General features: G+C 41.8%; 1 protein-coding gene across 1 annotated transcript in view; it reads left to right on the top strand.

Moving 5' to 3' along the window:
• Positions 1–6,367: 6,367 nt before the first annotated feature.
• KHDRBS2 (KH RNA binding domain containing, signal transduction associated 2) overlaps positions 6,368–12,491 on the top strand; it is a 287,954-nt gene continuing 281,830 nt past the window's right edge. Inside the window, exon 1 of the mRNA XM_079297992.1 lies at positions 6,368–6,577. Within this exon, the coding sequence (XP_079154118.1) occupies positions 6,487–6,577 (91 nt within the window). The 5' untranslated portion in view covers positions 6,368–6,486. The remainder of the gene's footprint in view (positions 6,578–12,491) is intronic.

The raw sequence follows: 12,491 nt of genomic DNA, 5'->3' as shown, positions 1-12,491 counted from the left end.
AAATAATCAATTCCAGCTAAATATTCTCTGAACAGAACTTAAGCCGTAACTGGATAAAAATCTATGAATGCACTGAAAAAAAGCCCCAACAAACACCTCAAAAAACCCACCAATCCCAAAACCAACCAACAAACTACCAAAGAAACCCCACCACATCCCCAAAACAAAGCAAAACAAATCCACAGAAAAGCAGAACTAAATGTATTACCAGCTTTCTTGTATCCATACCTACAAGCTTTCCTTTCTTTGCTTTCTAATTCTCATGAAAGTCCACTTGCTAAACGAAATGGTAAAAGTGGCTTCGTATATTCAATATACATTTTCATATGTACAATATAATCTCCTTATTTCTAGCATATATCCTTTGCATTCTCTAAACAATTTCATTCTTATTTGGATGTAATATTTTCTTTGTGCATCTGTACATTTACTTGCATCTTAGATAAACTGTGTGTATGCATCTCTCATATTTTTTTTTCCTCAGATAAATTCTGTCATTTTATTTTGAGCCTGTTCTGTCTTTCTGCCTCTATATGCCTGAAGTAGAATACATTTTGTCATGCAAATCACGTGCACTTTTTGAAAGACTTATTTTTCTGTTCCTTCATCTGTTATATAATGAGAAACTCCTCAGGACTCTATTGTCATACACTACTGAAATCTGCTTGAATTCATTTGTATGAATGTTGCTATGTACAAGATAGATGCTTAAGTTTAATCTAGTTAGTGGCTTTATATCCAGTGGAGAGAAATCAGATGTTGCATAGGAAGACTCATCTCAACCAAAGATAGGTACTTTCAGGTCAGATGAATAAACAGCTGCAAGAGCCTGTTTCAACCTCCTGACTGTAAAGGGTGTCTGTGGTGACTCTCCTAGGAGTCTGGAAACTGTAATTCTATTATTCTAAACCACATATCACCTTCTTTGTTTGGCGGTTTGTCCATTAGTTCTTATTCTTGTTATCCTTCAAGGCAGAAATTTGTATTAAAGGGAGACTTGCATACTGGGAAAGGACAGTGGAAACAATAAGCAGAAACAGAAAAAGTAAAAGAAAGGTACAAAAGAAATTATTTTGTATCAAGTGAAAAGGAAATAAGAAAGCCATATAAACAAAGGTTTTATATAAAAAGGAACAGCTCTAAATCTTGGAGATGATGTTGAAAGATAAATTCAGGCTTACTGATAGCAGTAAGGTTAGAGAGAACAGGTGAATGGAGACTGTGCTGTGATCACAGAGAAGATTTTTGTGGAAGTGTTTGAGCTACCCTCAATGGCTAAGCTGTAATATAAAGGTCAGAATTAACAGAAGAGGTAGAATTTCAAACATAAGCAAGCAAAATATATTATATTAAAAATATAATATAATTCTCCTTTATGTGGAGAGGATAAATTTATAGTTATGTTATAAAGTCATAATTCTCTGCCAGCTTTATTAGCATCACAATGAAGAACGAAGAGAACAGACATTCTAGTATGCATTTTATTCTTTGATGTTTGTTTCTATTTAATCATTTTTTTGGGGTTCAGTTGCTATTTTATTTATATTTATTTATATTGCTTTTAATTATCCCAAATTAATGATGAAGGAGACCTCTCAGTGAAGTTATGCTATCTTCCATGGTGTTTACCCTGAGTTATATTTTCTGTTACTTCTTCTTTACAGCATCACAACAATGCCAATATGAACTGGAGCTGTAACAGATATAATTTCATTTGATGTACTTGATGAACTAAGAACTTGGCATGTGGATGTCACGAACCCAGTTACAGCATAAGGCAGAATTTGTTTTACACCTGGAAGTCACACTGAACTCTCCTAGGGTTGTAGGCTCACCAAGTTTATGAAACTATTTAATGCCTTAAAAGAAAAGAAAAAAAAAATGGAAAGAAAATAAGTAAGTACTGATACATTTTTTAACTGAAGCCGATTTGATTTGTATAAATTGCTAACTAATCTGTAAGAATTGTCTCCGTTTAAGAAAATCAGTGTTTATTCAGAGGCATGAGTGGAGAGACTAAAACCCTTTTGAAATCAAGGACTTACCACAGGTATCAACCATTTGTGTGTTGGACCATATACAGCTGAGTCTTTTGCTGTGCCTGGGGAGTCTGAAGGTGATCTACAGAGACTTGTGCACTTGCTGATGCACACTTCCCTTCTGGATTATATGGCAAACTGTTGGCAGTGCAGGAGTCTCAGGGCTGGCCTCTACAAGGAGAGGGTGCAGCCCCTTCCATCTGGACCCACCACTGGTCAAAGCCCAGTAGATTATCTGAGTGTTGCATGGAAACAAGTTTTGCACGTGTTCAGCTGGCCCATAATCAAACCATAGGAGCACAAGGTGCAAGAACACAGGACAGCATGCAGAGATCAGATGGAGCCTGGGTACAGACAGTATTCAATGAAGGAATTTAATAAACTACAGTAAAGGAGGTGGGGCCATTCCCTCTTTTTGGCATATGTACTGCTGCTTCTTTATTACTTACATTGTCAATTATAATTCTACTTTCAGAGAGAAGATGGTTACTTAGATTGTAGGAGAAAGTTTGGGCTTTTTTTTTAATGCTTACCTGCAGTTAGTTCAGGAACCAGATAACCCTTACCCATACCTAAAGCAAATGAACCAGTAAAGAAATTTGAAAGCAAATTGAATTTCTGAAATAAAAAACTCTTGACTATTCCTATTTTCTGATGTATGAGGTCTTATGTACACTCACACGTGCATAGTTAACTGTTCATTTAAATTATGATATAAACTTTATTGTGAGGTGTCAGAAGAGCAATTAATTGTAATTGTGCTCACACTGACCATTCCTTCTACTGCATATTCTCATAGGATTTAATAATTTTTCTGTAAGCATGTGCAAAGTTTGGAGTTTTTCCTTCAATTGCTTGTATCCACTGTCTTTTGACTTCAGTTCTACATGATAATACAATCTATTTGGATGGCACTGGCAAGAATACATAATGATTGTTACCTGATTTGACTTCGAATAAACTACAATCTGGTATGCTGTGATCCACTTCATTATCAGACTTAGCAATAAAATACAGTGCAGATAAACTTCAATTTGGCCTGACAATTCAAACTAAAGAGTTGTAAAATGTGTCTTTAGTATTTAGTAGCTGTGAAAAAAATTGATCTCCAACTAGCAATGAAGTAATGTTTGATGTCATTAGAAGTCTATATTTCCTGTCTGACAGATTTTAATGCCTTTTTTAATTAATGAGGTATAAGATAAAATTCAGAAAGGTATCTCAATGGCTTTGCAACTTAAGTATCGCTGAAAGTCAATTTAACTTTATAAATTTTCAAAAATGAATTCACAGGGAACTTTTTTCTGTCTAGCTTGCTGTAACAAGATGTGCAGTGAAACCTGCTGTCTAGTCCTTTGGAAAAAAAGGAGCTTAATGAATGTTTCCCACTGTTTAATACACTTAAAGGTGTTTAAGTAGAAACTTCCTGGGATCTAAGTGGGTTAAGTACAATTAAAAAGACTAAAGTAGCATTATTCTTATAACAGCCCAGATGAAAAACCCTCAAAATTCATTTTCCACATACATGACCATATGGTTTATTTTGAAATCTACCAGACCAGGATTCTATCTGAGGAGATGGCTTACATTCATCTTGAAGCTGCTTTAAGAGAACACACCTATCATTGGTTTTCTCTCTTTCTGAACCAAGAAGCACCAGCCTGAATTATTCTGAAAAACAGAGGTGCAGAAATATAATCTGATGACACAGGTGATCTCTCGAGCAAGACAGACCTGAGCTGTGTTGCAAACACTGCCATTTCTTCATATGCTGTTAAATGGGAAAGGAGAACTATTCATGCGGCAAATTGAATCAGGGTAAATTATTAATAAACTATCTTAGCTCTGTGCTTTCCTTTGTTTTATTTGTTTGTTTTTTAGAGAAGGACTTATGTCTTCCCTTTATCCCCACACACAATTTGTAGTTAGAGCTGATTGACTATTAAACCTTTCAATGCTGATATTAATCTTCTCTGCTTCTCCAGTATTTTGTAAGTTTGCTGAAATCAACTATGTTCCTATTCTATCTCAGCAGGGAGATTGGTTCTCAGGTATTTTATGCCTCACTTCTGGAAATACTACAGAATATTAAGACATCGGTCACTGACATTCCTCACATATTTTTGTAAGCACGTGCAGTGCCTCAATTATCTGCACCCTGAGTGGAAATTGCATAAATGTTGCCTGTGTGTATCTTAGGATTGTGAAAACATCGCAGACCAAACTTTTATGTAATGTCTGTACACACATTCAAAACCTTGCGGATGCCATTACAAGATTTTGCTTTGGTTTTTATCTTTCTTCATTCCTTCTTCCTCTGCCAACTTCCCCCAACCAAAACAAAACCACAAACAAACAAACAAAATCTAAACACCGTCACAACAACAACAAAAACCTTGAAATGAACAGTACTAGGCCATTCACAAATATATTATTGCAACAACTGTGTATTTCATTAGAATAAACAGTAAGTTAGTAGTATTAGTGGTACTATGAAAGAATGTAACATAGGGGTTGAGCACAAAATGCTGCATGGCAGCATAGACTTCTTGAGGTCCTACAAATGGAGTTTTAATGAATTGAGTTAGGCATCTTTTGTTTCAAAATCAAAACACATTACTGTATGGTCTGTTGGGGGAAAACCCTGAATTAATATAACCTAAAGTAAATGTATACTTAACGCTAAACTCTAATTAAAATCAACTTTATTTACCCCAGCTGTAGCCACTTTAATTGCATAATAGAGCTAATTCTGCCGGGCGGGTCCGTAGGAGCGGCAGCACGGCATTCCTCGACAGAGATCGCCCTTTTCCCACAGGACATCCAGCTCCTCTTCAGCTGTGCGCAGCAGGCACGGGCAGACATTTTCGGCGGCTCTGAGAGCAGCGGTGCCGGGCGCGGATGCTCCGATCCATCCTCGGGGGGGAAGCTGCCTGGCACCGCTTCAGAGGGCCGGGGAGCGCGGCGGAGCTCGGGGGAGGCACCTCGGGCTGCGCAGGGCGCCGGGAGAGGGGGCCGGGCAGTGCCGGGAGAGGGGGCCGGGCAGTGCCGGGAGAGGGGGCCGGGCAGTGCCGCCGCCTCCCGGCTTCAGCACCGCGGCCAGCGCCCGGCCAGCGGCGCGGGGCGGAGCACAGCACCGCACAGGTAGCGCGGAGTCACGGCGGGCACCGAGCCGCGGCCACACGCAGGGACACGGCCACGACACACCGGCTGCCGGGAGATAACCGGCATGCACGGACAGGGCGGCCCACGCCGCGACACGGGCGGCACGGGCGCGCTGAGACACGCGTGGACAGACGGGCACAGCCACAGCCCGCAGAGTCACAGAAAGCATCGCAGCACAGCCTCTCCCGCGCAGGGGAGAAGCTCTCTCTCACACACAGACACAGTTACACACGGACAGCGCCCGCGCTCCCACGGGCACAGCACCGGCACAGCCGCACACGGTCAGGCGTACGCGCACAGACAGCACACGCTCGACTCCCGCTGGCGCACGGAAACTGGCACACACAGACAGACACACCGACAGACAGGAACACGCACTGTGACAGACACACACACTGTCCCAGCTCCTGCCTAGACAGAGTTAATGGTTGCCGTAGCCAGGAGGGGGCACGGCCAGGAGCCGGGGGTTCTCTTATCACCTTATGTAATCGCTGGCGCTGGGGCCATAGGGAACGGGAGTCTCTTCCTTAGAGAAGGGGTTCCTTCTGGTCCATTAAGCGCGGGGTGGGAGCTTAGTGGGGGAACCCTGATGATGAGCATTTTGCATGAAAATCACTTGTCTCTCTGTAACACTTTTGTTATTAATATCATTGCTGTTAGTGTTCATTTTCTTATCTCATTGCCATTTCCAGTAAACTGTTCTTATGTCAACCCGCGATCTTTACCTTCGATTCCTCCAGTTCTCCTTTCTACCCTGCCGCGGGGAAGGCGAAAAAGGGTGGAGGGAGCGAGTAGCAGGGTGGTTTTAGCGGGAGCAGCGAATTAGGGAATGCCAGCCCTAAACCACGGCGCAGACACGCAGGGACACACACAGAGACAGACAGACAGACACACACACCTTCACGCACAGACCGAGAGCCCCCGCCTGGCGACAGCCAATGGCGCGGCGAGTCTCGCCCCGGCGGGGCGTAGCCACCAATGGGAGCGGGGGGGCGGGGCCCGGCTGGCTCCGCCTCCCTACTTAAGGCGGCGGGTGTCCGAGGGTCGCTCAGTGGCGGGAGGAGGAGGCGCGGGGGCTGAGGCGCGCGAGCAGCGGCGCGCGGAGACCCGCGCACGTGCCCGCCCCCGCGCGGCGCGAGGAAGGCGGAGGCGGGGCCGGGGCAGCGCGCGCCGCGGGAGGGGCGGCGGCACCTGCGGGGCGGCCCCGGCGCGGCCAGCGGCGAGCGGGCGGCCGAGGGCGCGGAGCGGCCGGCCCGACACCCCGCGCAGCCCGCCCGCCGCCATGGAGCAGGACAAGTACCTGCCCGAGCTGATGGCCGAGAAGGACAGCCTGGATCCCTGCTTTGTTCACGCCATGCGCCTCCTGGAAGACGGTGAGGCTCCGCTCCGCGCTCTCCCGGCCGGGGCGCTGCTCGGGGTCGGCGCTCGCAGCCGGTTAGCACGGAGCGAAATCGTCTCACCGGGCGGGATCCGGCCGCGCGTGGTCTCGGGGGGGCGGCGGGGGGCTCGGCGCTCGGAGCCGCGCCGAGGGACCCGTCCGGCAGCGGCAGCACTGCCCCGGCAGCAGCAGCCGTGCCCCGCTCCCGCCGCCCCTGCCCCGCTCCCGCCGCCCGTGCCCCGCTGCCGGCAGCAGCAGCCGTGCCCCGCGCCCGCCGCCCGTGCCCCGCTGCCGGCAGCTGCCGCCGCCCGCGCCCCGCGCCCGCCGCTCTGCCGCGCCTGGCTCGCCTCTGCTGCGGGAAGCGCTCGGGCTCGCTTACACAAAGACAGATGCTGGCGTCTCATTACACTAGTTATATCCTGTTTTCCACGCTGAAGTAATAAGGTTGATATGGTAATACTATTATGCCGTTAATGCGGCGCTGTTTTAGCCGACTGCGCGGTGTCAGACATTGACTGGACATGGCTTATCAATTTCATGACAGTTTCATCCAGGACATGATGATTTCCTGTTGGTTTTGTGCGGGAATCACTATACGCTGGTTATAACATTTTGTTACTCAGTGTAGTTCGCCTTGCTTTCCTTGCATTAGTTGGATAGAGGTTTAGTTGGAGATAGAGACTATATTATAAACTTTCTAAAGAACCTCTCTTTTAATAACTGCTCAGTATAGTGGTTGAGTGAAGACCTCGTGGTATGCAGTTTTAACTTTTGCCGAAGTGTAATCGTTTAAGTTCCTCTTATAAGTGGTTTCCTTCTTATATTTTAAATGTTTTTTTTAAACCCTGTTAAACTTGGACGCTATTGTTGAAAAGAGGTAGTGAAAAATGAAGCATAAATCAAGACAACCTATCAAGCTCCTAACTGAGACTAAAGCAAAAAAATGTATGGTGAGGCCCTTGAGAGTCACACATCCAAATAAACTCATGTTCAGAGGTGGCAAATAATTTCCCAAGTTCTGTTTATGACTTAAAGAAAATCATAACTAATTCAGATTTACCATGCTAAGCAGTAAGTGTTTTTCTTCTGTCAGCAGTTTTTATATTGTCTTTCCTTAATGTACGTTGTATTGATTGTGAAAGAAAAATGTTGAGTCCAGGTTTTGTTGGAGTGCTTCTGTTTGATAGCTTTGAAATTCATACTAAATTTCAGTATGAATACAGACCCATTTAGTACTCTTTTGTCACAGCTGCCTTGCTGCTAAAGAGGCAGCCATGCTGCTTTTTACAGTTGTTTTTCTAATAATTATACCATAAAAAAGTCCTTATTTCTTAGAGGCATATACTTTTTGTACCTTGCAGTTCGATCTTTTCCCAGAGGGGGGAAGTATCCACTGAGAGTGTGTATGTGTCTGGGAAGGGAGGAAAATGCAGGAAGGACAAAACTGAAAGTAGGCAAAGAAAAGTAAAAAAAAAAAAGGAAAATAATAAAATTTTTTTCTAGGCATCAGGTTCTTGCAGAAGTTGCATTTTGAGCAACTGTGAGATTGAATAAAAGAACGGTTTTCTCATTCTTTCTTAGCATAAGTAGGACTATGCATTATTTCTCAGGATTTTTTAAAAGAGGAAGGTGAGTTGTCTGAGAGAATGCTAATGTCAGATTCACACCAGGTACCTGGCATTATCCTTCAAAACACCATCTGTCAAGCTTTCTAGAAATTTGCTTTAGAGTCTAACATATGATGACTGTTAAAACACTTAACCAAGCTAAGAATGTTACTATTTAAGAAAATTAAAAATAGTGCAATGGTTGCTGCTGTGTGTAAAAAGAAAGGAAATTTATACAGTGGGCAGATTTTTTTTTCTTTTTCTGGGTGCCAGAAGCAAATGGGATCCTGGTGCAAGGATATATAGTGAATAATTTCTAGGTTATATCCATGATAAAACACTGTTTCCAGCCTCTGGATTTCTGTTCTTTAGACTGTAATGTGCAATTAGCTACATCCATAACGATGCCAGCCAGGTGTTCTTTTTGTGGTGTCCTAAGCATTTTTGATTGCCAGTACATTTTGCATAAAATGTGTAAGTGTAGTTTTGCTTTGGAGCTCAGAGCCTCTAGCATTCACTCTTACTTGAAAGTGCTGTGTTGTTTCATGTTTCTCAACCTGAGGTTGAGAAGAGTTGTGTTGCTGTGAGAAACTGCAGAAGGGCACACAAGCAATAAGTATTCCAGAAAAATGCTTCTGATTTGTGACAGTGGATTTTTTTAATAAAAATAAGACTGCCCGTTTTTCCCCAATAATTTTTTTTATTGATTCTGTTTCATATTTCATTTGTTTTTTTGTTTGTGTGTTCTGGTGTACTTAGCCAGTATTAAAACTAAGAAATTACCTTTGTTTTCAATATATAGGTGTGTGTCCTTCAGGTTGGCCTGTGTCAGATGCATACTTGAATCAGTAACTGTTTATCCATCAACGTTGAGGGATGGATAGAAATCACTTTAGTCCTTATCTGGGTGTGGTGAAATCCCCAGGAAAGGGCCATTTCCACTGACAGAATATTTGCATACTTACCAAGCGATATAAAGAAAGGTGAGGAAAAAGGTACTTGTGCTATTTAAATTCATGGTGTGGAGACAAAACTAATTTCTTTAAAAACCACTGAGGGAATCTGTTGTGGATTCTGACAATGAACCTAGTCTCTAAATGGCTAATTGAATGCCTTAATCAGAAGATACTTGATTTCCCCATGGGTCATAACCTGTTTCATGTAGAAGTAGATCCTACATGACTGTTTCATTACTAAAAATGGAAAAGTCATTGATAAGTCATCTACTAGAAGAACTTGAACTCTAAAGAACAGGCTAATCTCCATCTCTTGGACAGGGCTTTTCTGTATCAAGTGAACTGTTTTGTGTACTAGGCTATTGTAAGAGCTGGAAGAGTTTCATATATAGTTTTAAAGTATTTCATTGTATACTGGTTACCAGTAGTTATTTTCTCAGGCAAGGTTGTTCAGCCTTTAGTCAGGAGATGTCCTGATAAATGTATGAGGTTGAGTAATGTTTGGTTAGATAAAAAATGTCGTAAGTAAAGAGCATGTTCTTGAGCAGTACCCAGCTTGTGCTTACACTGTAGCACACTCTAGAATTCCAGGGAAAACTGAGCCTCTCTGTTCTAGTGCTGCTCCCTACCATAGAAGCTACCAGCTCCTTATATGTGTTACTACTGTTTGTAAATACTTATTGCTTTGTGTAAGATGTCTGTGATTATGAATATAAAAATGAGTGTGTCAGTTAAGCTGTGAAGGTGTGGATGACATGGAAGGATAAAACCAGCTGGAACTGTTTAGTAGTTAAAAACTGGTTTTGTATCAGTGTTCCATTCAATAGGCTAAAGTGTCAGTTAATTGTGTCCTTTTTGGGGTCAAGCAAATGTGTGTGTTTATTTATATGTGTGCATCTTTGGGATATCTTGGGTAGTGTACTCTTAAAGCCAGCTCTTTGTTTTGTAATATAAACATAAAGGAGAAAAACCTATTGGAAAGATCTGGCCAAAGTAAGAGCATCTCTCCCCATGGAAATAGCAGCATTACTAGGGTAATGAGGTAGCTAATTTCTCTCTCTATAATGACAGTGCAATTGACCTCAGAATTTCAGCTGGTGTTCTGAAGGCAATGAGAATCAGGCCTTTAGCTTTAATCTTGAGTTAAGTCCCTAGATCATTCCATGTGGCATAGCAGAGTTCGTTAAACCTCCCAAGTTGCATAAATTAGATTCATACAGCTCAGCTATCATCCCCATACAGGCTTCTGGCAGGATGGGACATGATTATTCAAAAGATTAGCCTTTGCACTTAGTGAGCATTAGTATGGTCTTTCATACAAGCCCTATGCAGTAGTAGCTCTAGCTAGTAGAGAACTGTTGACATAATGCAAGTATAAACTTGCATAAGTTTTATAAAATGCAAGTATAAATCTGTCTTATATTCAGGATTTACTAATACACTGTCATATGTGGGTTTGGGGTTTCTTTGGACTATTGGAGATGGATTTTCTTTTATAGGCATGCAACCTTAGTTCATGACTGTGTGTTTCTGTTAAAAACCTGGGATAATTATAAGGTTGTTACATGAAAATTATTTTTCTTGGAAATATAGAATATGACAACCATATCCTAAGCCCTAGATGTGAAAGGCTGTTGATCAAGCCTATGACCTGTGAAAACTGGACCTGTGATATTTTTATAAATTTTTTCATTGAAAACTGCTTGTGAAAATATGCTTGCAAAGTTATGATTTCACTTGTCTCAACAAACCTGTGGACTAAAATAAGATTAATGAAAAATGTTAGCGTGAATTCATACATTAGTATTAATCTGTGGGTGGTGACTGTTCTGCTTATTGTTTCTTTTATTCCTGATGTTTACATCAGGTGAGAAGAAATCTGTATTCACAAAAGAGTTGGTATTAATCATTGTTTGCTTTGCTGTCTCAAGAAATGCACTGTAAATTCCCAGTAGATTGACTCAGGAAACATGCTAATACTGAGAGCGTGTATTTTAGGTGCCTTGGTTTCATTAGAAACTAGATTTGTATTGATCATTTGGAGCCTTTTCAATAAAAAGTGCAAACTCTAGATGAATACAAGATACTCAGGATTTTTATAAAGTAGTGATGTGCTAAGCATTACAGACTTGGTTCAAAGCTGACTAAAGCTAATGGGAATTTTTCTGTTGCCATTAGTGGGCTATCAGGCAGTCCTTGTATACAAATATGATGTATGGACTGGTATAGCCAATGGGACATGCTTTTGCCTTGCAGAATGCAATGCAAATGAATCCCAAATGACAATCACATTTATGAAAACAAAATACTATAAAGTATTGGAATGAATATAACAAAGCAAATGTTATGTTTATATTGACCACAGCTTTTTAGTTATAAAATGCAGTCTTACTTCAGAGGAGAGAAAAAAGAAATCATAGTTGTAATTTAAAAAAATTAAAATAATAAAATTCTTTCACACATCTGAAGCAGCTTAGCAGCATTTGATCTGTGATCTAAGAAAATATGTACTTTGAAACACAGTAAATTGTTTTGCAAAGAGGCAACAATATGAGTCCATTAATTGAAGGTTAGGATCTGATATTCTGGTTTAAAATAAAAGGTGCTTTGCTCTTTAAATAGTGCTGTTTGAATTGGTGGAGCTGCTGAAGGTGCAATTTAGTGCAAATAGCAGAATTTAGTGCCATCTGTACAAGGGAAGGTCAAAGGCATTTGCTGAGGTTTATCTGGATGCCCAGAGCCTCATCAACAAAGTGCTGTCTTTTTGGCAACATGGATGTTTCCCTTGAAAGAGAAGAATATTTTTTACTTGTCCTGGGAATTCTTTTAGAAAATTTGTATAATATTTAGTCTCCTTGGTGTATTAAGGGTGCAGCTGCTATAACTGTCTTTTTCTCTTCCTCTATACATCTAAGTAAGCCTTTTAAAATTCAAGAGTTTGGGAAATTGTTAGTATTTGTGGTTACTACCAAGAGAAGGCAGAATACCTGGATAGCTGAGTAGAAAATTCCAGTCAGCTGTTAACTTGCTAAGCACTGAACACCTGTGATGTGTAGAATAGAGTGGCCATTCCTAACCAGGAGGTGGCATGATTGGGCTCCACATGCCAAAACAGAGCTTCACATGCTGGCACCTTATGGGAATGGGCTGGTCAGGTCCATCAGATACATCAAATTCTGCTTCCTTGGGTATATACTTTTCTCATTTAGGCAATATGCAGACAGTGTATACTGACAGTGAGATTTGCTGGAGCATGCTGGGCAATTTAGTAGTCTATAAAATCTGGTATGATCAGCAGTGAGCTGTGCATGAATCTTCCAGTGAAGGCTGAACATCTGCCTAACCC

The sequence above is a fragment of the Erithacus rubecula genome, assembly GCF_903797595.1.
Source record: "Erithacus rubecula genome assembly, chromosome: 2".
In the NCBI taxonomy this organism is placed as follows: domain Eukaryota; kingdom Metazoa; phylum Chordata; class Aves; order Passeriformes; family Muscicapidae; genus Erithacus; species Erithacus rubecula.
The sequence above is the reverse complement of the archived record's forward strand: the minus strand, read 5'-3'. Positions and strand labels throughout refer to the sequence as shown.